The 26,265-nt window shown below is 61.2% G+C and overlaps 2 protein-coding genes across 7 annotated transcripts in view; one reads left to right on the top strand and one right to left on the bottom strand.

Annotated features, from left to right (window-relative positions):
- Positions 1-26,265, bottom strand: part of CYFIP2 (cytoplasmic FMR1 interacting protein 2) — an 84,233-nt gene that overhangs the window by 19,438 nt on the left and 38,530 nt on the right. For 4 of the 6 annotated variants that reach the window (XM_055124830.1, XM_055124831.1, XM_055124826.1 and 1 more), the window contains 13 exons: positions 24,374-24,540; positions 22,596-22,743; positions 20,310-20,384; positions 19,658-19,811; positions 18,128-18,284; positions 17,694-17,790; positions 15,651-15,727; positions 14,037-14,145; positions 11,291-11,410; positions 10,343-10,542; positions 9,865-9,952; positions 2,034-2,177; positions 363-453 (listed from right to left, as the gene is read on the bottom strand). In XM_055124830.1, coding sequence (XP_054980805.1) covers positions 363-453; positions 2,034-2,177; positions 9,865-9,952; positions 10,343-10,542; positions 11,291-11,410; positions 14,037-14,145; positions 15,651-15,727; positions 17,694-17,790; positions 18,128-18,284; positions 19,658-19,811; positions 20,310-20,384; positions 22,596-22,743; positions 24,374-24,540 — 1,627 coding nt within the window. The remainder of the gene's footprint in view (positions 1-362; positions 454-2,033; positions 2,178-9,864; positions 9,953-10,342; positions 10,543-11,290; positions 11,411-14,036; positions 14,146-15,650; positions 15,728-17,693; positions 17,791-18,127; positions 18,285-19,657; positions 19,812-20,309; positions 20,385-22,595; positions 22,744-24,373; positions 24,541-26,265) is intronic. The other 2 variants (XM_055124829.1, XM_055124828.1) reach the window with 1 other exon arrangement.
- Positions 5,738-9,005, top strand: FNDC9 (fibronectin type III domain containing 9). The gene is made up of 2 exons (XM_012933407.2): positions 5,738-5,894; positions 7,843-9,005. Exon 2 carries the CDS (start codon positions 7,850-7,852, stop codon positions 8,537-8,539), a length of 690 nt encoding a protein of 229 aa, XP_012788861.1. The 5' UTR covers positions 5,738-5,894; positions 7,843-7,849; the 3' UTR covers positions 8,540-9,005.

The raw sequence follows: 26,265 nt of genomic DNA, 5'->3' as shown, positions 1-26,265 counted from the left end.
CCCGCGGGCAGGGGGCATCCCCAGGGCCGGAGCCTGTTCCCGCACCAGCTCATTCAAGAGCAGCTGCCCCGCGTGAGTGGCTGGCGCCCATTCTTCCCGGGCGTCTGTGGGCGCTGGGGCAGGACTGCCCGCCCCCCGCCCCCATGTGCTGCCCTCTGTCCACGTCCAGCCACCGGGGGCCGCCCCTCTGCAGAGGGGAGGGCCGTTTCTCTGAGGGGAGCGGCAGGCACCCACACCCGCCTTTTGACCCCGCCTCGGGACCGTCCCCGTCTCACCCGGCCTGGGGCCTTGGCGCGCGGACAGAACCCGGCCTCCCGGCCTGCCCTCGCTGCCCCCGAGGCCCGAGGCCCGGGCCCACCCACCTGGGGATCCGTACTCGTGCCGGGGCAGGCGGCAGATCTTGGGCATGACCTCGATGAGCGTCTTCACGTACTGCAGGATGGTTCCCTGCAGCTGAGGGCGGTGGGGGGGGGGGCAAGTGTGAGGCCTCGGCGGCAGCACACATGGAACATGGGGGGGGGGGGTCGTGTCACCCGCCCCCACCCAGCAGGCTCTCTGTGTTTTGTCTTGCTCCGTCGCCACGCCCAGACGTGCTCAGGGATCACTCCGAGTGGTGGGAGAGTGTTGCAACAATGTTGCAATTTTCTTCTGCAAGTAAAGTGCCTCTGACTCTCCAGTAAAATTGCAACATTGTTGCAACAGGAGAGTAAAGGGGGTGCCGGTGTCTCAGCCGCAGGCAAGGCAAATGCCCTGCCCACTGTACTACCTTTCCGGCCCCCACCAGCAGGCTCTCTGGAGGTAGGGCCTTGAGGGTTGAGCAGGCGGAGCTCTCTGGACAGAGCCGGGGTCCCTCCCAGAAGCCCCTCGAGTTTGGCCCAGAGGGCTGGAGTGTGGGCTTTGCATGGGAGCGCCCTGGGTTCGAATCTGGTCCCCTGAGCACTGCCGATAGGAACGCTTGGGACACCACCTGGTGTGGCCCCCCTGAAACAGTGAGGGGAGCCCTGGGGAGATGACGAGGCCTCCTGAAGACACTGGGCGCTGGGTGCTGGCCCGGTGGAGGGAGGCTTCACCCCAGAAAGCCACCGCACGAGGGCCCGTCTCCCAGGGCAGTGGACCTGTGTCCCCCGTGTGTGTGTGTGTGTCTGTTGGTTCCCGCAGTGACCACTTCCTCCCTCGGACAAGGGACAGAGCTGTCCAGCAGGGGCCCAACCTCGGGTCCACATGGCCGGGTCGGGGAGGGGGGGCAGGATTATCAGTGACCACATCCTCCCGTGGTCACTGGAACCGAACTGCCCACTGAGGCCCCAGCCTCGGCTCCACATGGCCAGGTCGGGGTGGGTGGGGGGGTCTTAGCAAGGGGCTTCTGAGCCTTCTCTTGCCAGTGCACACTTTTTTTTTTTTTTTTTTTTTGCTTTTTGGGTCACACCCGGCGATGCACAGGGGTTACTCCTGGCTCTGCACTCCACTCAGGAATTCCTCCTGGCGGTGCTCGGGGGACCCTATGGGATGCTGGGAATAGAACCCGGGTCGGCCGCGTGCAAGGCAAACACCCTACCCACTGTGCTATCGCTCCAGCCCTGCCAGTGCACATTTTTGGGGGAATCTTGTTTAAATGTCAAGGTGGGGTGTGTGTGTGTGTGTGTGTGTGTGTGTGTGTGTGTGTGTGTGTGTGTGTGTGTGTGTGTGTGTGTGTGTGTGTATGGTGTGTGTGGGGGGGAATGCAAAGGACTTGTGATGGACATGAATGGCCAGAGCTCCCTGCGGTCAGTGGGGACCACTGACTCATGTTGTCATGACGGGGGCGGGAGAGGGGACAGCGGCATGGATGTAGCCGACTCTGCCCCCCGTTTGGCCCCGGGAGCCCAGCACCATCCCCTCAGGGCCAGAGCGCCGAGTTCAGCATCGGAAAGTGGGCTGCAAAGCCGGGGGGGTCAGAGGGGCCCCGAAAGGCAACGGGGTGGACCCAGAGGGGAGGGGCCGGGTGGGGGTGAGCAGTGGGACCCCCCCCGGGGTGCCCCGGGGTGCTTCCTTACCAGGCTCTTGACGATCTTGAGCAGCTCCTCCATGACCACGGCGATGCCCTGGTACCCCAGGAGTCTGCAGATGGTCTTGAAGTGGGGGGGTCCCACGAAGTTCCGGAAGGAGCTGTAGATGTGGCTGTAGGCGATGTTGAGGGGCTGGAAGACAGCGGGGCGGGAGGGGGGGCTCGGTGAAGGCGCCGGAGGTGTGGGGAGAAGGGTCTCCCCAAGCAGGGGTCGTGGGGGCACCCTCCCCCTTCCAGAGGGTCCCTGAGCGAGGTCTCGGGGCAGCAGGAGTGCTCGGCTCCTGTCCCCCTTCCCCCTCTCTCCCAAGCCCCAATTCTCTCCTCGCTTCGTCCTGGCCCCGAACCCCAGCCCAGGCTCTGGTCCCGGGTCCGAGCGGGACGGCATGGCCCTCGGTATGCCACATGCCAGGTGTCCCCGGGCATGGCACCCTGCCCCAACTTTCCCAGGAGAGAGCAAGCCGCCTCCCGCAGGACCGCCGGGCGCGGGGACAGGACAGTGTCCCCCTGTGCCTTGCACGCGCCTGTCGCTCCGGCTGGCAGGGAGGAAGACGCAGCTCCAGGCCCGGAGACTCTGGGTACAGAGCAGGGCAGGTCGCCGGCGGGTGGGCACCGTCCACCCCGCACGGCCTCCGCCCGGAGGCTCTCGCTGACACCCAAGACACGGGCAGCCTACATTTTTTTTTCTTTTTGGGTCACACCCAGCGATGCTCAGGGCTGACTCCTGGCTCTGCACTCAGGACTCGCTCCTGGCAGTGCTCAGGGGACCCTAGGGGATGCCCAGGATCGAACCCGGGTCCAGGTCGGCCACGTTCCAGGCAAACCCCCTCCCCGCTGGACTATCGCCCCGGCCCCGGAAGTCCACGTTTTGCCCATTCTGCAAACACGCAGTGGCTACAGGAATGTCACCGCCAGGAGCCCCAGGTGGGAAGAGACACGCCCCCCCACACCCCCTTCCCAGACCTGACTCTGCCCGTCACCCCCCCACTTCCGCCCGGAGCAGCCCGGCAGGAAACCCGGGTCCACACACTGACCCCACAGGGGGTTCCAGGGCCGGTTCAGACGCAGAGCGAGGACCAAAGGGGGGAGGTGGGGGAGAAGTAAGGGGGCAAATCCAAGTGCCCGTCAGCACACACGGCCCCCACTCCCCCCAACACACACACACCCATGCAGGAGGCAACACACCATGCGGGGGAGGGGGGCGGCCACACACACCCCCGCAGGGCACCCCTCTGACCTGCTGGCTTAGCACCCGGCTGGGCCCTATGGAGAAAAGGTGAGAGTAGGGAAGCCGGGGCACCTTCTGGGCATGGTCGGGGAAGAGACAAGAAAGCGACAGGCTTTAGTGTGTGGGGGGGTCCCCGGGGGGGCTCTCTCTCTCACGCCCGGCCCCCTCCCGGCGGGGCAGCTCAGCGGGGGTGGGGGGACGAATCACGGCTGCCTCAGACCCAGGCTGACCTTTGAATTGAGGGACGGGGTGATGGGCAGTCTTTCTGGCTTATAAATAAAATTTATTTATTATTAATTAATTAATTTATTTATTTATTTATTGGGGGGGATGGACCAAATATGATGACCCCTTAGTAGCCATATTGCAAACCACAACACCCAAAAGGAGAGAGAGAGAGAGAGAGAGGAGAGAGAGAGAGGAGAGAGAGAGAAAGAAAGAGAGAGGAGAGATAGAGAAAGAAAGAGAGAGAGAGAGAGAGAGAGAGAGAAAGAGAGAGAGAGAAAGGGAGAGAGAGAAAGAGAGAGTAAAAGGGAAAGTTCCTGCCACAGAGGTGGGGTGGGGTGGGAAGGGGTGGGGGTGGTGGGAGGGACACTGGGAACACTGGTGGTGGGGAATGGGCATGGGTGGAGGGAGAGACGGGGACTCCAACACTGTATGACTGAAACGTCATCACCAAAGTGGGCGAGTCTGTAACGGTGTCTCACGGCGCTTCATTAAAACAGTCACAACAAGTCTCACAATGGAGACGTTACTGGATCCCGCTCGAGCAACGGGATGACAGTGACGTTAAAAATTAGATAAATAAAGGCTTGGGGGCCTGGAGTGATAGTCCAGCGGGGAGGGCACGTGCCTTAAACGTGGCTGACCTGGGGTTCGATCCCCGGCACCCCCTTTAGCGTCCCCTGTGCCCCACCGGGAGAGATCCCTGAGCACAGAGCCGGGAGTCAGCCCTGAGCATCGCCAGGCATGGCCCCCAGAGACACGGAGCTGGGACGCCAGTGCTGGCCCCTCTGGCCAGGGCAGCAGTTCCAAGGCTCCTGTCACCCAGACCCCCGGGACAGTGCCCAGGCCCTGCACGACCTGCCTTGCTGCCCCCACCCCCACCGGTTTGACCCCCTGGACGGCCGTGGTCCCGTGAGCACCACCGTGCCGAGCAAACCCCGAAAACAGAGCCTGGAGCCCTGAACTCGCTCCAGCCCCTGCTGGCCCGGCCTGGGGGCAGCCGCGCGTCCTTCCCGGCTGCCCTCACTTCACTGCGTCACCAGGGGCATCCCTCCACCCTTCGCCGAGCCCCCCCATCCCTCCACCCTTCGCCGAGCCCGCCCCCATGCAGACCCTCCTTCAGAACCAGGCTGGGGGGAAAGCTGAATCCGAGGAGGAGCATTCAGTCTGGACACCCCACCCCGTACGAGTACCCTGGATTGGGGGGAGTGGGGAGAGGGGGGCACCCTGATAGGGCTTCAGGCCCCCCTTCCACCCTCCAGCTGGCCCCCCTTCTCCCAGTTTCCCCCATCACGGAACCCAGGCCCAGAGCGAGTGGTGGGTGCTGTGGACCCGGGTCAGATAAACGGGTGGAACCCCGCTACAGAGGAGGGGGCAGGGCTGAGGTCCGCACCCCTGGACATGGTGGGGGCCATGTCAATAGTGGACTATTGGTGGTGGGGTCGTGAGAGGGAGAATCAGGGTGGGAGGGGGCTGGGGGAGGTTGGAAATCAGTATCTCAGGGCACTGAGGATGAATCTGCCTTTTCTCTCTGTCTCTCTGTCTGTCTCTCTGTCTCTGTCTCCGTCTCTCTCTGTCTGTCTCTGTCTCTCTCTGTCTCTGTCTCTCCCTCTCTCTCTGTCTCTCTCTCCCTCCTTCTCTCTGTCTCTCTCTGTCCCTCTCTGTGTCTCTCTCTGTCTCTCCCTCTCTCTCTGTCTCTCCCTCCTTCTCTCTCTGTCTCTGTGTCTCTCTCTGTCCCTCTCTGTGTCTCTCTCTGTCCCTCTCTGTCTCTCTCTGTCCCTCTGTCTCTCTGTCTCTCCCTCTCTCTGTGTCTCTCTCTCCCTCCTTCTCTGTGTCTCTCTCTGTCCCTCTCTGTCTGTCTCTCTCCCTCTCTCTCTCTGTCTCTCTGTGTGTCTGTCTGTCTCTGTCTCTCTCCCTCTCTCTCTCTGTCTCTGTCTGTCTGTCTCTGTCTCTCTCTCCCTCTCTCTCTCCCTCCTTCTCTGTCTCTGTCTCTGTCTCTCTGTCTCTCTCTGTCCCTCTCTGTCTCTCTGTCTCTCCCTCTCTCTGTCTCTCTCTCCCTCCTTCTCTCTTTCTGTCTCTCTGTCTCTCTCTGTCTCTCTGTCTCTGTCTCTGTCTCTGTCTCTGTCTCTCTCTCTCTCTCTCTCTCTCCCTTTGGCCAAAGCAACAGGCGGGCCCTCCCCGCCAGGTCCCCAGAGCCTCCTGCGTACAGCCCCGCCGGTTGCCATGGTGAACGATGCTTCAGAGCCGTGAGTGATGTGAGCGCTGGGGGCGAGACCGGGGATTACTCAGACTGCGGCGAGGGGCGTCCAGGAGAGCGGGCGGGCGGGCGGGCGCCACCGCAGCTGGCTGGGCCGCCTGTGGCTCTGCTCCAGGCTGCAGAGAAGCCGCAGCGACCAACAGGTAAGCCCCCCCCAACCCGGGGTCTCGGAAGCCCCCCCTGCACCCACGGGGGGCTGCTCCTTCCAGCCCACCTCCCCGCCTGGCTCAGGGCACGGAGATGCAGAAGGGCCTGACCCTGGGGCAGAGACGGGGTCCTGCGGCCCGTGCAGAGGGCCGGGGGCACCCCCCACCCCGCACTGCCCAGGCAGTGGCCGAGACGTCAGGGTCCGAGGGGAAGAAGGGCTGGTGGGGGGACACAGACGCCCCCTCCCTGATGGAAGACTGACCGGGCCCACTGGCCTGGCTCTGGGCAAGGGGGAGCGCGGGTCGTGGTGGTGGCAGGCACGGGCCTTGCCGGGGGTCGGGGTGGACAGGGAGGACGCCCCCTGCCCCCGCCTCTCACCCCTTCTCTCACACACCCCTCTTTTTTTTTCCTAGAAGGGCTTTTCCCGCCCAAAGCAGAGCAGCCCACCCCCCTCCCTGCCCATGCCAGGGAAGCAGGACAAGGGGTGCGGAGCAAAAGCACTTCTCCTTGTCGGGGTCCCCCCACCCCCTGCGGCTCTGGTAACGGGGGCCATGGCCGCAGGGCTGCGGGTCCGAGTCGCCAATCTACCCGCATCTGCTTTGGGGGTGGGGGCGGGGGTCCAGGGCGGCCCGGAGAGAAACCGAGCGGCCAGCCTGAGGGGCCCTGGGAGCTGGGAGGGGCTCAAAAAGCCGCAGGCAGAAGGTTCTAGAAGCCGAGTGCACAGCCCTGGCCACGCAAGCAGGGGGCGTCCAGAGGGCTTTTCAGGCGGAACCGCAGCCCGGCTTGGAGGTCACAGATGTGGGGGCGGGCGGTGTGGCGGGGTCCCCGTGACCCCCACACACCTTCTTGCATTTCCTTTTCTCTTTTCTTCTTTCTGATGGTGCATTGGGAGGCGCTGAGCCACTGCAGGGGCAGTGGGGGGATGGGAGAGCCCAGTGGACGGATGCGGGTGCGGGTCTGTTCCGCTCCTCCCCCCTCCCTCCCTTCCTTGGTCTCTCTGCTCCTGTATTCCTTCCTTCCTTCGTCATTGACTTGCTCTTATTTTCTTCTTTTTCTTTTTCTTTCTTCCTCCTTTCCTTCATTAGTTGGTCTTTCTGCTCCTTCTACTCCTTCCTTTCTTTTCTTCCTTCCTTCATTGGTTTGCTCTTTCTCTCCTTTTCTTCCTTCCTTCTTCTTTCGTTTTCTTCCTTCCTTCATTGGTTTTTTCTTTCTTTCTTTCTTTCTTTCTTTCTTTCTTTCTTTCTTGCTTTTTCTTTTTTCTTCTCTCCCTTCCTTCCTTCCTCCATCCCTTCCTTCCTTCTTTCTTTCCTTTTTCCTTTTCTTCCTTCCTTCTTTCCTTCCTTTCTTTCCTTCTTTCTTCCTTCCTTATTTCCTCCCTTTCCTTCCTTCTTTCCTTCCTTCTCTTTCCTTCTTTCCTTCCTTCTCTCTTTCCTCCTTTCCTTCCTTCTTTCCTTCCTTCTCTCTTTCCTTCTTTCTTTCCTTCTTTCCTTCCTTCTCTCTTTCCTCCTTTCCTTCCTTCTCTCTTTCCTTCTTTCCTTCCTTCTCTCTGTCCTTCTTTCCTTCCTTCTCTCTTCCCTTCTTTCCTTCTTTCCGTTTCTTCCACACCCACCCTGATGCTCAGGGCTTTCTCCTGCCTCTGCACTCAGGGATCACTCCTGCCGATGCTCAGGGGGCCGCATGGGATACCAGGGACCAAACCCAAGTCTGCCGCAGGGCGGCCAAGTGGCCCTTCCTGCCGCCCTCTCGCCCCAGCCGCATGTCCTGCCCTTTCTGGCGTCCGCGGGTGGGTCTGCAAGACCCGGGGTGCAGCAGAAGGGGGGGGCTGACACTCACTCCTCTGCATGCCGTGTGTGCAGGGCGGGGGAGGAGGGGGGAGGGCTGCACCGTGGGCCGGAACCCACCGCAGTGCGGGTCTGCCCCCCCACCCCTGCTCCCGCCCCCCAGGGCCAAGATGAACCTGGAGGTGGGGAACGTGTCCTGCACGGGGGCGCTGGTCTCCTGGTCGTCGTCGGAGCCGTGCCAGGAGGATTTCTACCACGTGGCGTACCGGCCGAGCTGGCAGAGCGTCTTCTCGGGCTCCCTGCGGCACGGCCGGCAGCACGAGGAGAAGGTGCCCCGCGCCGCGGGCTCCCTGGCGCTGCGCCACCTGGCCCCGGCCACTCTCTACTTCCTGTGCGTCAGCTGCCAGCGGGCGGACGCCGACCCGCACCACCACTGCACCGTCTTCCACACGCTGGAGAAGAAGGCGCCGCCCGCGCCCGCCCTGGCCGACCCCCAGCTCTCGCTCTGGGTGCTCCTGGCCGTCCTGCTCATCTGCTTCGCCGCCGTGATGGCCTTCGTCTGCCTGCAGTTCTGGTGCGTGCGCTACCACGAGCCGCGCTGGGCCTACCGGGCCGGCCGCGCTGAGGAGGCCAACGGGCTGGTGCGCTGGCCGGAGGAGGGGCCCGCGCTGCGCCAGCGGGAGGAAGAGGCCCGGGAGCTGCCCCTGGCCGATCTGGGGCTACTGTACGACAACGGCGACTTCTTGGCGATGCCGCCACCGGGGCGAGGGGCTCCCCGGGGCCGGGGGGAGAGGGGCGGCCGGGGACCGGCGGCGCCACCGCGCGCCCGCATGCTCCCCGCCCTGGCGGAGCCTCTGTGAAAGCCACGTCTGCGGATACCCCCCCACCCCCCGCCCCCGTCACCTCTCTGCTCTGCCGGGCAGTGACCCCCGCCCCCCGGCTTCCCTGTGTCCACCAGGCTGGGTGTCCCATATCTGCTGCTAAAGTTTCCAGGGCCAAAGACGCCTCACCCTGGGGTGCCTGAGAGGAGAGTGGATGGGGCCCCTCGAAGGGGGTTTTCCCCCCCATGCCCCCCGAATGTCAGTCAGAGACGGGAACTGTACAGGACAGCAGGGGAGGTGCTCGCTTTGCATGCGGCTGACCTGAGTTTGAGCCCCTGATATCCCACCATACTGTCCCCTGAGCCTGCCGGGAGTGATCCCCGAGCACAGAGCCAGGAGTCAGCACCTCTGGCGATGCCCCCTCCCCTCCCCCTACCAAAGAAGCATGAAAAAAAATAAATAAAAATGATGAGTTTAGCTGCAACAGGCTGGCTCTCGTACAGGCGTGATTTATATACCTCAAGGTCTTCGGAGGGGCTTGGGGGTGGGGGGTGCGGGGCTGTAAAGAGGCTCTCTGGGTCGGGGGCTTATTCTTTTTCTTAAAGCTAAGAGATGCCTCCTTCTGGAATATTCTGCATGCTGAGGGGTTCACCTGCCACCCGGGTGAAAGCGGGATGAAAGAGGCCCACCCGTGAGTTGGGGCTACCTTCCAGCTGCCCCACCACCCCTGGGGGAGAGAGCCAGGCGACCCCCTGCACACAGCATGGGGCCGGGGTGGGGGATGGGCTGGACCCTCCTCCCTCTCGTCCCCACTTAAGGAGGGGGAGAAGGTGCAGTGACTGCAGCACACAGGGTGGTCGTGTTAATGGATGACACGGGTGGATGGTGGGGTCCTGGGACAAAGGTATGTCCCTCCCTCCCCAAACAGCTTCCGGCCTGCAAGCACCCCTCCCCCACCTCCTTCACAGGGTGCTGCACCCCGGGCAGACCCAGCCACGGTGCAGGCGAGGGCCAGAGGGACAGCGCGGACGAGACGCAGCCCCCCCCAAACCTCTCTGCCCTGCTCCCCTCAGCCAGCTCCCCCCAAACTTCATGCCCAGGGGCCGGAGCGACAGACAGTCCAGCCGGGAGGGCATTTGCCTTGCATATGGCCGCCCCGGGTTCCATCCCCAGCATCCCATAGGCTCCCCTGAGCACTGCTTGGAGTAATTCCTGAGTGCAGAGCCAGGAGTCAGCCCTGAGCATCGCCGGGTGTGCCTCCCCAACAAAAACAAATCCCAGTTTCATGCCCACTCCCACACCGTGACCAGTAAATGGGGGAGCCTCACGCGTGCTTCCCGCTGCCCCCCACCTGCCGTGCTCACCTTGGACCCGTACAGGTAGTAGGGCTGCACGTTGGCCGGCTTGTCCCTCTGTGGCTCCTGGGTGAAGGGAATGGCCGTCCGCACGAAGCTGGCAGGAGAGAGACGGGGCAGGGGGCATTCACCGTGGGGGCTCCTCCACACGCACACACAGATGCACACAGATGCACACAGATGCACACAAATGCACACACACATGCAGGCATGCAGATACGCAGACACATGCAGACATGCGGACATACATGCAGACATGCATATGCACACATGCACATGTGCACACACATGAACACACGCAGACACACATGCACACACATGCAGGCACATGTACACGTGTGCACACACGTGCGCGCACACATGTGTGCATATGTATGTGCACATGTGCATGTACACATGCATAGGCACACACACATGCACACAGAGACACACACACATGCACACACATGCCCCGCCCGCCCCTGCCAGGTGCCGCAGCTCCCCTCACCGGTTGGTGGAGCCGTTGTAGCAGTAGTTGGGCAGGAAGTCAAAGTTGAGCTCCCAGAAGACGTGCAGGGTGATGCGGCCGTAGGGCGCGGACACGTTGTGGTTGGCCTCGCGGAACATGGCGTCGAAGCTGTCCAGGGTGAGGTGCTTGCACAGGAGCCGGTGGGTCAGCCGGTTCACCTCCAGCAGCCACTCCAGCTCCTGCCGGGGCGAGCCGGGCTGAGCGCGGGGCCAGCACCGCGCGGGCTGCTGCTGCTGCTGCCTCGGCCACTTCCCTTTGTGCGGGCGGGTGCCCACACCTGGCTGCCCTCGACGGTGCCCCCCTGTCCACCCCGCCCTCCCACCTCTCCCCAACGGGCAAGCGAGTCCCTCTGTGCCAGCAAGTGGGAGCTACTTCGGCTGCCCCTAAGCTGTCTGCAGGGGAACCAGCACAACGGGTCAGAAACGGGACATCCAAGCTCCACGCTGGCCGCAGTATGGGGGACAACTAGGTCCCTAGGGAGTTTGGGGGGGGGGGGGGGTTCTTGAATTCAGTCCTGTGGGGCTTCCAGCAGGTGGCACTAGATGGCGCTGTCCATTTGCATGTGGCCCCTACATGGCCACTAGGTGGTGCTGTCCTCCTGCATGCGGCCCCTACATGGCCACTAGATGGCGCTGTCCTCCTGCATGCGGCCCCTACATGGCCACTAGATGGTGCTGTCCTCCTGCATGAGGCCCCTACAGGGCCATCCTTGGCGCTGGGCTGGCCCTTCAAGAGAGTTCCAGAGCGCGGCCCCCCTCCCTCTCCCCTCCCCTTCCCTCCCGTCCCCTCCCCTCTCCCCTGCTCTCTAGCACAGCAGCCCTGCCCTGGCGATTCGAGGGTCTCTGATTCCAGCCTCCCCGCACCCCACACTGCCCACTGCCCTGCACCCCCCATCCAGGTCCCCGCATGGGGGGGGACCCTCCTCACCACAATGGACGTGAGGTCCTCGCTCTCGAAGCGGCTGATGGCCTGGTCCAGGGACTTGTACATAGCGGCCGAGATGCGCTGCGTGATGAGTCTGTTCAGGTCGATGGATCTGCCCAGCAGCTGCGCGGAGGGAGGGGAGAGGGGGTCTGGGGGAGGGTCTCCCAGCCAGCAGAGCTCTCCCTCCGGCCCCCTCCTACACTAATCCTGATGGGAGAGGGGGCACCAATGGCCGGGGGCACCCCTGGACACACGGGGTCTCTGGTCAGCACCGCTTTATGTGGGGGCACCTCCTTGTTTCAGGGGGTCCATGCTCAGGGCGAGGGGTGCAAGGGAAGGACAAGGCACGAGCTGCTCTCACGCTCAGACACGAGAAACCAGTTAGAAAATGAGTCTGGGGGCTGGAGCGATAGCACAGCGGGGAGGGCGTTTGCCTTGCACGCGGCCGACCCGGGTTCGATTCCCAGCATCCCATAGGGTCCCCTGAGCACCGCCAGGAGTGATTCCTGAGTGCAGAGCCAGGAGTGACCCCTGTGCATCGCCGGGTGTGACCCAAAAAGCAAAATAAGAAAAAAAAAAAGAAAAAAATGTGTCTGTTATATATATTTTTAATTGGGGGGGAGGGCGCACACCTGAAGATGCTCGGGGCTGGCTCCTGGCTCTGTGCTCGGGAAGCACTCCTGGTGGTGCTCAGGGGAACAGATGGGATGCTGGGGATTGAACCCCAGGTCAGCCACGAGCAAGGCAAGAGCCCTCCCCGCTGTCCTATGGCTCTGGGCCAAAGTGCCTCTGGTTTATGTTCGTGTTGGAGCCATACCCTGGGGTGCTCAGGGATCACTCCTGGCGAGGCTCGGAGGACCCTATGGGATGCTGAGGATTGAACCCGGGTCAGCTGTGTGCAAGGCAAGTGCCCGTGTGCAAGGCAAACAGTGAGAGTCACGGCCAGACCATTGGGAAAGGGCTGGTGGATTCAGCAGCCCTGTGGGTCTTCCTGCACGGGGCCCTCGATGGCCACTAGATGGTGCTGTCCCACCGGCAAGGTGCCTGCTCCCCGGCAGGAATTTGAAAATGAGGGAGGTTGACCTGTGAGCCATAACACAGCGGGGAGGGCGTTTGCCTTTGCATGCAGCCGACGTGGGTTCGATCCCCGGCATCCCACAGGGTCCCCCGAGTCCCGCCAGGAGTGACCCCTGAGTGCAGAGTACTGCCAGGTGTGATTCCAAAACAAAGAAAGAAAAAACGGCCAGGAGGATCGCTCCACAGCTTGGAAGCCAGCCTCACGTGCTGGGGGAAGGGCAGCTGGGATAGAGAAGGGACCACTAAGCCAATGACGGCTGGAGGAATCTTCGGGACGGGGGATGCGTGCTGAAAGCAGACTATGGACCAAACATGAGGGCCGCTTAGTACCTGTATTGCAAACCATGACACCCAAAAGGAGAGAGAGAGAGGAAGAGGGAATGTGCCTGCCACAGAGGCAGGGGGTGGGAAGGGGTGGGGGGTGGCGGGAGGGATACTGGGGACACTGGTGGTAGAGAATGGGCACTGGTGGGGGAATGGGTGCTTGAGCACTGGATGACTGAAACTGTAATCACAAAAGTTTGTAGGGGCTGGAGTGATAGCATAGCAGGGAGGGCGTTTGCCCTGCACACGGCCGACCCGGGTTTGATTCCCAGCATCCCATAGGGTCCCCTGAGCACCACCAGGGTTAATTCCTGAGTGCAGAGCCAGGAGGAACCCCTGAGCATCACTGGGTGTGACCCAAAAAAGCAAAAAAAAAAAAAAGTTTGTAAATTTAAACCTGCAGACGGCAACACACTAATTGAGCACCTGCTATATGCACCAAGTTTGGCTCTTCATAAAGGACCGAGTCACTTGAACATTTTCCTTTCCCCACTTAGGGCGACCAGGGCCCGTGCAGTCTTGGGGTCTCCAGAAAGGGGACTCACAACTGCCGGGGGCTAAGGCCGCCATCAGGAACCTTCCCGAAGGCAGGAGGGAAAGCTCGGAGCCTCCGTATTGACAGCTGGAAGATGAGGCCCAGCTTCCCTGGAATTCTCTGAGCCCCGGGGGGAGGCGTCCCAAGTCAGGCCTCGCCTATGCCCTCCCCCCAAGCCCTCCCTTACTCCCCCCCACACATGGCCTCACGGTCAACACACAGCACAGGGCCTGGGGCTGCAGGGCACTCTGTAGTGAGCAGGGCACAGGAGTGGGGTGCAAATTCTCTGGTGCCCCCCGATATCGTCCAGCTCACGCTCCCACTTTCAGGCAGAGTGGGTGACCCCTCCCCCCATAACACCTCTTTTGCATCCAGGTCACAGGTGAACAGAGGGTAGGGAGGCAGCTGCGAGGACTGGAGTGAATTCCGCCTGGCGTGCATGAGGCAGGCCTCAAGTTCAATCCCCTTCCCTCCCCCAGCACCGCGCCTGGGTGGCCCCTGAGCCCTTGCTGGGGATACAGCCCCCCAAACTGGGCAGAAAGTTAGCAGAAGACGCAGGCACGACAGCAGACCCCGCCTTCCAGCCTGGGTTCATTCAGAGACCCCCGCAGCCAGCACCAGGGCCCCGGTGGTGGGGCAGGGAGATCCCTTCCGGGTGGCTGTCCCGTGACAAGGAAGGCGCACAGGCTGTGGGGGTGGCACTGGCCAGACGGAGCTGCGCAGGGGCAGAGGCTCGGGGGCGGGGTTTGGGAAGCTGGAGGCCAACCCCCAAGCCACGCCCCGTCCCCGCCCCCTCCCCGGGGCCCCGCCCACCTGCACGTGTCTTTGCTTCAGCAGCGTCTCGTAGCGGTTGGACGGCGGGTAGGGGATGATGACCCCGTAGTTCTTGCACTCGGCTCGGAAGCGCTTGTCCAGGAGGACGCTGGGTGGGAGCACGCAGAGAGGAGGAGAGTGAGTGTGACCGGGAGGGACCACGCCGGCCGCGGGCGGCACCTGCTGCAGGCCACAGCGCCCACCCACGCAGTACGGACCACGGCAGCCGTGGCCACCACAGCGTGCAGCGCGGACCCACACAACTACAGGCCACCGCAGCCGTGATTCCCCCACCCAGCTGCAGACCCCAGCATCCGCCCCACCCCGTGCTAGCGTTTATATTCCCCGTCCCACTGTGTCCCGCTCCGTAGCCGAGTCCTTCGCATCCCCTCTCATCCCCGGGTGTGTAAGAGAAAGCTGGAAAGCAGCCGGCAGGAGAAGCCCCGAGCCCAGAGACGTTCTCGGCCCCAGGGGCGGCAGGGCCACCACCCGGCCGGGCGTCTGTCCCAGTGGCGAGGAGTGGACGGCGAAGAGAAGGAAGCCCTTCCGTCCAGTGGGGAACACCCAGGCCCAGGCTTGACCTGCTGCCGAGAGGTGTCCACCTCCTATTCACGTAAGCACACACACACATGCACACACATGCAAGCACATGTGCTCACGTATCTGTACTCACACGCATGCATACACAAGTATATGTGTGCACATAGTCCAAGTCCCAGCAGCCCTGTGGCTTAGTCTTTTGTTTTTATTTTTGGGCCACACCCGGAGATGCACAGGAGTTACTCCTGGCGGGTGCTCGGGGAACCCTATGGGATGCTGGGAATCGAACCCGGATCGGCTTCCGCCTTCCCCATTGTGCTATCGCTCCAGCCCCAGCCCTGTGGCTTAGACAATCATAACCGTCTCCGTGGTGAGGCCGGGGAGCAGATGACCAATGCTCTGACAGTCATAAGCAGGACCCCGCGGTGGCCTTTCCCAGGGACAGGCTGTCCACTCCACCCACCACCGCCTGCCCATCCTTTCAGAGGACCCTGCCCCAGAGCTGACCACAGCCCGCTGGCTGGGCTCACCCCCTCCCCAGAGTACATCCACCAAGCTCGGGACCCGAGGCTTGCTTGGGTACTTGGATCGCCACGGAGAAGGGAAACACCATTATTCCGTCTCCTCCCTGTACCACCCTCTGCACACCCACCCTGCAGCCCCCAGAGCAACCCCATAGGGCCACTTGCTTTGTTTCTGTTTGGGGGGTCCCACACCCAGCTGTGCCCAGAGCTGACGCTGGCTCTGTGCTCAGGGATGATCACTCCTGTTGGGGCTCAGGGGGACCCTGTGGGGTGCCAGGGGTCGAACCCAAGTCAGCCGTATGCAAGGCAAACACCCTCCCCGCTGGACTATCGCCCTGCCCCCCATCCCCATAAATTCTTCCTCAGGCTGCCTCTCTGGTCCCCCGAGACCAGATGGGGTAAAACCTCGCCCTGCAATGTCCCCCCTAAAGGGAGCAGGTGACAGAACTTGTCTCGGTGTCCCAGAGTCCATCTGCCGCATCCGTCTCCCGCCTCAGACCCTGCACCGCCCCCCTCCCCTGTACGCAGCCCACATCCCCTCTGTCCTTACCTGCCCGCCATGGCCTTGTAGTAAGCAAAGATCTGGTCCGCCAGCTTGTAGACAAACTGATCAAAGCACAGGTTCACCTGCAGGAGACGGGGGCCACAGTTGGTCGGGGGTGGGGGGCAGTGCGCCCCAGAGAAGGTCCAGTGCATGTGTCTTTTATGGGTCCGCCTCGGGGACACAGCAGGAGGGTGGCGGGAAGGGGTCATCATGCCCACACTAAGGGGCATCGGCTTTCGGGGCGTCGTGCCTGCAGACCGACCCTCTCCAGCCCACCCCAGCTCTGCAGCCCCCCTGCAAACATAGATGGACGAACCTCCAGGAAAACCTCAGCTTAGAAACTGTTTCTCAAGGACCAGAGCAACATTATATAACTGAACCTTAATCACGAAAGTTTGTAAGTCTGTAACTATATCTCACTGAGATGCATTATTAAAAATAGAGGCTGGAGCAGCCTGTAACTGTATCTCATGGTGATTCATTAAGAAAAAAAATAGGGGCTGGAGCGATAGCACAGCGAGGAGGGCATTTGCCTTGCATGTGGCCGACCCGAGTTCGATTCCCAGCATCCCATAGGGTCCTCCGAGCACCGCCAGGAGTGATTCCTGTGTGCAGAGCCAGGAGTGACCCCTGAGCATCGCCAGATGTGACCCAAAAAGCAAAACAAATTAAATTAAATTAAAAAAAAATTGGACAGCAGGGAGGGCATTTGCTGTGCAAATAGCTAACCTGGAACCGATTTCTGGCACCTCATGGGTTCCCCAGAGCCTACCAAAAGTGATTCCTGAATGCAGAGCCAGGAGGAAGCCCTGAGCACTGCTGTGTGTGTGTGTGGTGAGAGGTGGGGGGTGGCTGGCAAGCCAAAATATAAAAACTGAAAACAAAACAAAACAAAAACACCAACAAAACATCTTCTCCAGGGGCTGGAGCGATAGCACAGCAGGTAGGGCATTTGCCCTGCACACAGCCAACCCGGGTTCGATTCCCAGCATCCCATAGGGTCCCCTGAGCACCGCTAATTCCTGAGTGCAGAGCCAGGAGTAACCCCTATGCATCGCTGGGTGTGACCTCCCCCCCAAAAAAAAAAACATCTTCTCCAGTTACATGGGGCGGGTCTTGCCCTTCCCCAGGCCTGGGAGGTGGCACTGGGCTCGGGAGGTGGCACTGGGCTGGGGAAGGCTGAAGCAGGTGGGGGTGGCAGGGCGGCCTCGGGCTGGGGCGTGGGCTGAGCCCCGTGGAGAAGCGCCCACTCCTGGCTTCCTGCTCCCCAACTCTCTGCCCGGGAGGGCCCCTCCCACCCAGAGCTCTGCCCGTCCCCGCGGGTGCCAGCCTGGGCACACACAGACTCAGCGCCACTCACGAGGGCTCCACGAGGGCCCGGGGCTCCCCTCCAGCCTTCCCCAGGGCAAAGCCCCCCGTGGTGGGTCTGGACGGGGTGGGGGGTCGCCTCATCCCCGGTGATGGTCTTCTGGGCCCCCCTGCGTGGCTGTCCCTGTGTGGCCTTTCTCTGTGGGCGGCCCCGACTCTGCGTGCATCTCTCCGTCCAGGACCTGGGGGGCGGGGCCACTGTCCCCGGGCTGGGGGTGGACAAAGCCTGGCCGCCTGTGTCCAGGGATGGCCTGAGGAAAGGGATCTCGATCGGCCCTCGGTGCCCAGACCATTGAGCCTTGTTTGTTGTGGGTCTGGGGGTCATGCCAGCAAGTGGCCAGGGGCTGCTCCCGGCTCAGTGCTCAGGGGTCACTCCCAGTGGTGCTTGCGGGACTGGGCTGTCCTGGAAGGGGGAGCTTGAACTGGGGTTGGCCCCGAGGTCATGGGCAGCCTCCCAGCACTTTTCCCCTGTCCCTATGCATGGCCCCCCCTCCCCTGCCGAGGCCAAGGGGGTGTGGCCCTGACGGCCGGACGGACAGATGGACATTCAGACAGACGGACAGGAGGAAAGGTGGATGGATGGGTAGATGGACAGAGGGATGCATAAATGGGCGTACAGACGGACGGATGGAAGGGCAGACAGACAGACGCAGGGGGACGCTGTGTGTGCCTGTCACTCGCCTCGGCCTCGATCTCGTCGTACAGGAACTGCTTCTTGAATTTGGTGAGGGCGTAGTAAGCGCTGTCGTTGTACAGGTCCAGCGGGTATAGCACGTACCTGGGGGCGGAGGGGGGTTGGCGTGGGGGCGAGGCAGGGAGGTCACAGCCAGCCCTGAGCTCTGGGGTGGGGGTCACCTGCGGGGAAGGTGGCGTCTGCCAGCCCCTGGGGTCTGACGGACACGCTGAAGGTGCCCAGAAATCGAGTGTGTGTGTGTGTGTGCGTGTGTGTGCGCACTGACGGGGGCCACCAAGCCTAGAGAGACCCGGAGCCGAGTGGCTGGGGCTAAGGGCCGCCTCGGGATGTGCTGGGCAGAGCAGCGCCCCCGCCCGGCCCCCGCCCGGCCCCCGCCCGGCCCCGCCCCGCCCCCGGCCCCTCCCCCGGCCCAGCGCCTCACTCCATCATGGACGGCTCCTTGGTCTCCAGGATGTGGTCGGTGAGGATCCAGGGCATGGACATCTCGATGGGGAACTGGATGCGCCGGCCCATGGTCAGCTCCAGGAAGAACTCGCGGAACCAGAGCTGGGAGAGGTCGCAGCACTGCTGCAGGGCTTCTGCGCACGGCGGGACGGGCGTCACCCGGGCCCAGCGCCCCCTCCGCCCCCACCTCGACCCCCCCAGAACACTCAACCCCAGTGTCAGAGCACATGCGCGGGGACACGTGACAAAAGCACGCACCAAAGTGCTCAGCCCCCACTCCGGCCCTCAGAGGGGCAGTGGGGTCAGGGCCAGGACACAGGCTGGGGGCAGCGGGAGACCAGAGCTCGGAGCAGGGACAGCCCAGGGTGGGGGACAGGAGGACACATCCCTCGAGTTCCATCCCGACACCTCACAGCCCCCAGCACTGCCGGCTGGGTAGCACAGTGTGTGTAGGGGTGTGTGTGTCCATGTCTGTGTGTGTGTCTGTTTGTGTCTCTGTGTGAGTCTGTGTCCGTGTGTGTGTCTGTGGATGTCTGTGTGTCTGTGTGTGTTTGTGTCTGTGTGCGTGTATCTGTGTTTCTTGTGTGTGTGCATGTATGTGCATCTGTGTGTCTGTGTGAGTGTGGGTGCCGTGTGTGTCCTGTGTATATGTGTCTGTGTGCGTGCGTGTATGAGTGTCTATATGCATGCATGTATGTGTGTGTGCGTACATGTATGTGTGCCCATGTGTCTGTGTCTCAGTGTTCGTGTGTGTGTATATGTATGTGTCTGTATGTGTCTGTGTATGTGTCCTGTGTATGTGTGTGTCTGTGTCTCTGTGTTCGCGTGTGTCTGTGTACGTGTGTCTGTGTGTGTCTGTGTCTCTGTGTTCACGTGTGTCTGTGTACGTGTGTCTGTGTGTGTCGTGTGTGTGTTCATGTGTCTATGTCTGTGTGTCCATGTCTGTGTGCCCGTATGTCTCTGTGTCTGTGTGTTTGTGTCCGTGTGTGTCCGTGCATGTATCCATGTGTGTGTCTTCCATGTGTGTTCGTGTGTGTCCGTGTCTGTGTGTGTCCATGTGTGTCCGTGTCCATGTGTGTGTCTGTGTGTCTCTGTGTCTGTGTGTGTCTGTGTGTATGTTTGTGTGTGTGTGTGGGTCCATGTGTGTCCGTGTGTGTATGTCCATGTGTGTCCGTGCATGTCCATGTGTGTATCGGTGTATGTCCATGTGTGTCCATGTGTGTCCGTGTGTGTCTATGTGTGTCCGTGTATGTCTCTGTGTCTATGTGTGTCTATGTACATCTGTGTGTGTCCATGTGTGTCCGTGCATGTCCGTGTGTGTCCATGCGTGTTCATGTGTGTCTCTGTGTGTGTCCATGTGTGTCTGTGTATGTGTCTGTGTGTGTCCATTGTGTATCCATGTGTTTCTGTCGTGTCTGTGTGTGTCTGTGTGTGTCCGTGTGTCCATGCGTGTCCATGTGTGTGTTCATATGCGTGTGAGTCCCGTGCCCTGCCCGCGCGGGCTCACCGCTGATGTTGAGCAGGTGCGTGAAGAAGAAGGACTGCTTGTGGAAGTCCTCGATGGCCAGGACGATGGGCCCGTCCAGGCTGCTGCGCAGGGTCTTCTTGGAGCCGCTCTTGTCGGCGATGAGCGACTCGAGCATGGTGCGCACCATGTACAGCTGCAGAGGGAAGGGCGGGCGACAGGGTCAGGGGCTAGGCGGCGGCGGCGGTGGGCCCGTGTGGAGCCCAGTCTCGCCTCCTGGGGGTGGGGGGAGCAGGACTCCGAGGGGGCGGCCTGGCCGGGTGCGGCTGACTTCCCGTGTGACGGATCCTGCGTCTGCGCGGGGCCGACCCCCAGCTGCTGACGGGGTGGGGAGACGAGTCTGGGGAGAATCAGACCCTTTCCTCAAGCCAGTCCCGGGGCGGCCGGGTCCTGGCAGGGCCCGTTCCTCGGCCGGTGCCTGGGGCCCTGCTGGAGCACAGCTGTGCCCGGGACAGGGGGGTACTTAGCAGGGCAGGGGGGCTGCTGGCCCCTGCTCCCCCCGCACCCCACGGCCTCACGCGTGAGGGCGCGAGAGCGAATTTAGAACCTTCCTGACTGTGAGCACGGCCAGGCTGGCGCAGCCCTGCCCGGGGTGGCCGCGGGACCCGCACCGGCCCGGCAGGCGGCTTTATACCAGGGATCGGCAGCCTCTTCGGCCTTGAGCGCCACCAGTGGGGTGAAACATAGCCCTCGGGGACCACTGGCAGGCCTAGGACACAGACGGGAGGGGGAGTGGGAGGGAAGGAGAGAGGGGGAGAGGGAGAGAGAGAGGAGAGAGAGAAAGAGAGAGAGAGAGAGCGAGAGCTGTTGTACACCGCGGGGAAGTTGATGCATCTACAGGAACCGCTTGGTCCAACACCTTGGCTGCCCCGAAACCCAGCACCCAGCAAGGAGTGGGGGAGGGGGGAGGAACTGGTCCTGCCACTCCTGGACCCGCCCCTGCAGGCCAGTCTATGAGCCAGGCCCCTCCCCCCGGTCCCCCTATGCTGACGGTCGCCTAAGAGAAGACCCCCTGGGAGTCGGCTCTGGATCTAGCTGTTTGGGGGTCTTTTGCTTCCCTTCACGGGGCACTGGGCTCCCCTGAGTGGACACTGCCACAGTGGGACCCACCCCTAGGAGGGCATCGGGAGACCTCAGCCGTCTCCTGAGGCTGGCATAGGTCACTCTGCTCTCTGGACCTCGTGCCTCCAAGCATTTGACAGTGGGAGGGGACCACGATGGTCTGTCTCAAGACGTGTCCACGGCGTGGTATGTGTGTCTGAGGGGGCCACCCTCTCGTCTTCTCCCTAGCCCTATTCTCTCTGGCCTCATCTCTCTCCCTTGTCCTAGTAACACAGAACTCTAGCCTGGCGGAGCCCGGACTCCCCACCACCCCGGATATCCTGGGCTGAGGGGGCATCTGGGAAGGCAGTCAGTAGGAGGTGGCAGCAGGATGAAGGCGAGGCCAAGGGAAGGGAGGGGACAGCAAAGACCTCCGGGCCCCGCCCCATATGCAGATCACCCGTGCCACGCCCACTATATGTAAATCACACTTTACCGTGGTGCCCTATATGCAGATCAGCCTACACCGCCACGCCCACACCACGCCCCTATATGTAGATACACGAAGCCACGCCCTGCATGCAGATCACACCACGCCCATAACTACGCCCCTATCTGTGAGATGCTCTGCCAAGCCCCCTACGCGGATGTCCCCGACTCATAGCTCAATCCTTGCCACGCCAGTGGCCACGGCCAACTCTACACAGCTAAATCCCAGGCCACTCCCGCAACGTGTCCCTTCCACTACCCAGCATCCAGGGACAGGGAGGAAGTGACAGTGAGAAAAGGAGGGTGGAGAGAGGCTTGTCTAAAAGCAGCACTAAGCTTCCCCCCCCCGTGTCACTGTCCCGAGGGGGTGGCCAGGATTTGGGGCACGTGCTGGGGGCTGGAGGCTGCCTAGCCCCGCACGCACCACCTCTTGTTCCGAACCCCACTGGCACCTCGGAATGTCTCTTGATTCCTAGACTTTCTCGAAGGGGACAAGAGGTTTTCATATCTGGTAACGGGATGGGGGTTGTAGAGAAAAAAAGGGATCATAATAAACGATCTCGGTCCAGGGCTGTCCTTTAGAATCAGGGTCATCAGAGCTCAGAGAGGTCCAGACACTTGCCCAACATCACCCAGCAAGTCAGGGCTGGTCTGGGGAATTCTCGGGCGAGGGGCGAGGGGCGGGGGGGTTCCCGAGGTTCATAGCTTGGGCTTTCAAACTCTCCACGCTTTGGAGTCTGGAGTGCAGGATTCACAGAGGACCCCGCCGAGGATCCCCAGATGACACATCTGCACACAGGGATGCAATGAATGTGCCTGAGGTGGCTGAGTGCGGGTGTTGCAGAATCTAGGTCTCTTCAAACTTTTGTTCATTTGTTTTGTTTTGGCGCCACACCTGGGGGTGCTCGGGGCTGAATCCTGGCTCTGTGCTCAGGGATCACTCCTGATGGGGCTTGGGGGACCCTGTATGATGATGGGGATCGAATCCGGATGCAAGGCAAGCGCCCTCCCCACTGAGCTATCTCTCTGGCCCCAGGTCTCCTGAATCTTTTTTTTTTTTTTTTTTTTTTTGCTTTTTGGGTCACACCCGGCAATGCTCAGGATTCCTCCTGGCTCTGCACTCAGGAATTACTCCTGGCGGCACTTGGGAGACCCTATGGGATGCAGGGGATTGAACCCGGGTCGGCCTTGTGCAAGGCAAATGCCCTACCTGCTGGACTATCGCTCCGCCCCTCTCCTGAATCTCTGTCCAGTGCTCCTGCCTCTCTTTCAAAGCCAGACAAGCTGCTCAGCCTCAGCCCTGCCCAGTCTTCCCGAGGGCCCCCCCCCCGTGCCTTGCCCACCCCAGGGGTCTGGCCGGGAAGCCGTCCCGCCGTCCGGAGGTGCTTACCTGGGTACTGGACGGTCCCACGGCACGGCGGGGCACCTTGATGTCAAATCCACCCTTGGGGTCCTTCTCCCCCCTCAAGCACGGGTCATTGGGGGGCTCCCGGCCCCCCTCCCAGTCGCAGATGGTTTTCCGAATGGCCTGCAGGACGCTGGGGAAGGAACAGTGAGAGGCTCAGGGCCTGTTTGGAGAGTCACGAGGTGTCCCCAGCCTCTGCCCTGAGGACTCCGGATGTGTCCCCGGTCGCCTCCCTGGAAGGTCTGGGGTGACTGACTGGGGGCCAGCCTGAAGCCCACATGGTACCAGCTCCCTGGGGACCCTGTGAGGCAGGGTAGCGGCCTTCCTGTTGCCTTGGCTCATGGCCTTGGTGGCGACCGTTTCTCTCCCCAGCCCACCCAGGACAGCTGCAGCTCGCGCACACATATGCGGTGCGGGTTAGGGAAACTGAGGTGCAGATGAGGAGGCTGAGCTTAATCCCGAAAGCAGAGAAGGGAGGGACCTCCATGTCCATCCTCAATGCCCAGATTCCTAAGAAGGGCCCTCGGAACTTGGCCCTCGGAACTTGCTAGAAGGGTCCATGTGTGTTCCCACTGGGTACAGAATGAGGAACTTGAGCTGGGGCCAGTTCTGGGTACCCCTGATGTCTGATGGCCCTGGTTTCTGTGCACCCCCAATTTATGGTCACCCCAATTTTTTTTTTGCTTTTTGGGTCACACCTGGCCATGCACAGGGGTTACTCCTGGCTCTACACTCAGGAATCACTCCTGGCGGTGCTCAGGGGACCCTATGGAATGCTGAGAATCGAACCTGGATAAGCCGCATGCAAGGCAAATGCCCTACCCGCTGTGCTATTGCTCCAGCCCCTTCTTGTCTTTTTTTTTTTTAAATTTTGATTTTTAGGCCACACCCGCTATGCTGGGGATTTACACCTGGCTCTGCACTCAGCGATCATTCTGGCAGTGCTTGGGGGACCCTATGGGATGTCGGGGATCGAACCTGGGTGGGTTGTGTGCAAGGCCAGCACCCTCCCCGCTGTCCTATCATTCTGGACCCCCACCACCCCGATTTCTTGTGCGCCCCTAATTTCAGAGGCAGTTCTGAAATGAGATTTCTGAAACACCATTTCTCACACACTCTCCAATTCTGCATGCCCCTCTTTCCTGATGGACCCCGAATCCCTAGAGCAACCCGGCTCGAAGATGCACCCCTGGTGTCCGATATAACCCAATTCCTTTGAATTTTATTTATTTATTTATTTATTATTTATTTATTTATTTTTGGGTCACACCTGACGATGCGCAGGGGTTACTCCTGGCTCTGCACTCAGGAATCACCTCTGGCTGTGCTCAGGGGACCCTATAGGATGCTGGGAATCAAACCCGGGTTGGCCGCGAGCAAGGCAAACGCCCTCCCCGCTGTGCTATTGCTTCAGCTCCCCAATTCCTTTGAATTTTATTCGGCTTGGGGGCCACACCCGGCAGCTCTCAGGGCTGACTCCTGGCTCTGCGCTCAGGGACCACTCCCGGAAGTGCTTAGGGGACCCACCGTATGTGGGTCAAACCTGGGTCAGCCATGGGCAAAGCCAATGCCCTCCCTGCTGTCTTATCCCCCACCCTAGCCCCTCCCCCCTCCCCCAGTCTCCGTGTTTCTGATTTCTTGATATCCCCCAAGTTCTCGTGAGACTCCCCGGTGCCCGGTGCACCTCGGCTGCTGTGCGCCCTGGTTCCCGACACACCTGGCTTCCCGGGCGCCCGCCCCCCGCCGCGCGGCCCCGCGCCCACCTGATGAGCACGTTCTTCTTCTTGCGCACGGCCTGCCTCAGCGGCTCCCGCAGCGTCACCTGCGCGAAGTCCTGCAGGGCGGCGTAGATGGTGTTGCGGATGGCCTGGTTGAACACGCTCTCCATGCGGCCCATGAGCACCTGCAGGCCCTTGATCATGGCGATCACCTGCGGGGCGGGGCGGACGGGACCGTCAGGCTGCCCGCGCGTGTGTGTGTGTGTGTGTGTGAGAGAGAGAGAGAGTGTGTGAGTGTGAGTGAATGTGGGGAGTGTGAGTGTGTGTATGGATGTGTGAGTGTGTGTATAGGTATGGATGTGTGAGGTGGGTGTGAGAGAGTGTGTATGTGTGTGATTATGTGTGTGTGAGTGTGTGTATGGGCATGGGTGTATGTGTGTGTGGTGTGTGTGTGAGAGAGAGTATGTATGTTTGTGTATGAGTGTGTTTGTGTGAGTGAGTGTGTGTATGGGTATGGGTGTATGTGTGTGTGGTGTGTGTGTGTGAGAGAGTGTATGTTGTGTATGAGTGTGTTTGTGTGAGTGTGAGTGTGTGTGTGAGGGGGTGTGAGAGTGTATGTGTGTGTGAATGTGTGTATGGGTGTGTGCAGGGTTGTGTGTGTATGGGTGTGTGTGTGTATGTGTGTGTGAGTGTGTTTATGGGCATGGGTGTATGTGTGTGTGGTGTGTGTGTGAGAGTATGTATGTTTGTGTATGAGTGTGTTTGTGTGAGTGTGTATGGGTATGGGTGTATGTGTGTGGTGTGTGTGTAAGAGAGAGTATGTATGTGTATGAGTGTGTTTGTGTGAGTGTGAGTGTGTGTGAGGGGATGTGAGAGTGTATGTGTGTGTGAATGTGTGTGTATGGGTGTGTGCAGGGGGTGTGTGTGTGTATGGGTGTGTGTGTGTGTGTATGTGTGTAGCCGGCGCCTCCTTCACTGAGACAAACTTGAACCTCAGTGGGTTTTACGGTGCCAAGCTTTGTTAGCCATTGTGTGTGTGTGTGTGTGTGTGTGTGTGTGTGTGAGAGTGTGTGTAGGGGCAGACTCACCTTAGGAGCATTGAATCAGGAGCCTTTCTATAGGCACCCACAGGCCTGAGTATTTTTTTTTTCCACCCTTCCACCCAAGGGATATTTGGAATCTTTTTTTTTTTTCTTTTTGGATTACACTCAGGGGTTATTCCTGGCTCTGCACTCAGGAATTACTCCCGGCAGTGCTTGGGGGTGAGGTGGGGGTGCTATGAGACCCTGGGGATCAACCCGGAGTCGGCCGCATGCAAGGCCAACGCCCTCCTGCCTGGACTATCACTCCGGCTCGGATGTTTAGAATCTTCGTCTTGGAAGTACGTGGCTATTTGCTGTTGGATTCCTCTCGTCTGGGGTATGTGTCGGGGTGGGGGCGGGGTGGGGGAGGTTCTGTCCTTCCACCTGTCCCCTTCCTGCTGCTGCCTCATCAGGGGGGACCTACCGTGGAGGCAGGGTGAGCCTCCAGGACTCATTCTGGGGTGCATACATGAGACTCGCCCCAACTTTTAAGTCCCGACCCTCTGCTGAGGAAACGAGGAGAAGGGACTGGGTGCCCTTCGCCTGTCCCGGGGGGACCAGCTCCCCCTGCGACCAGCCCCACACTTCGCCCTGTCAGGGCCCCCCACACCCCGGGAGTCACGTCCAGAACCGGGACTCAGAGGCGAGGCCGGGATGGGCTTTGGGGAGAGGGCACTCGAGAATGTGCCAGCAGAGGCAAAGATCTGGGCCACCAGCCAACGGCCAGAATGCAAGGACGGGGGGGGGGGGGGCAGCAGGGGCCAAGCCTTCCCCCCCGCCCCGCCCCGCTGCACAGTTCAGGGCGACCTCACCACCGCAAGGCAGGGGCTTGAGGGTCGGAGGGACCACTCTGTG

The sequence above is a fragment of the Sorex araneus genome, chromosome 2 (genome assembly GCF_027595985.1).
Source record: "Sorex araneus isolate mSorAra2 chromosome 2, mSorAra2.pri, whole genome shotgun sequence".
In the NCBI taxonomy this organism is placed as follows: Eukaryota; Metazoa; Chordata; class Mammalia; order Eulipotyphla; family Soricidae; genus Sorex; species Sorex araneus.
The sequence above is the reverse complement of the archived record's forward strand: the minus strand, read 5'-3'. Positions and strand labels throughout refer to the sequence as shown.

Bases quoted from the DNA above. Each gene is read 5' to 3' on its own strand.
- FNDC9 (XM_012933407.2), top strand. From the start codon at position 7,850: ATGAACCTGGAGGTGGGGAACGTGTCCTGCACGGGGGCGCTGGTCTCC.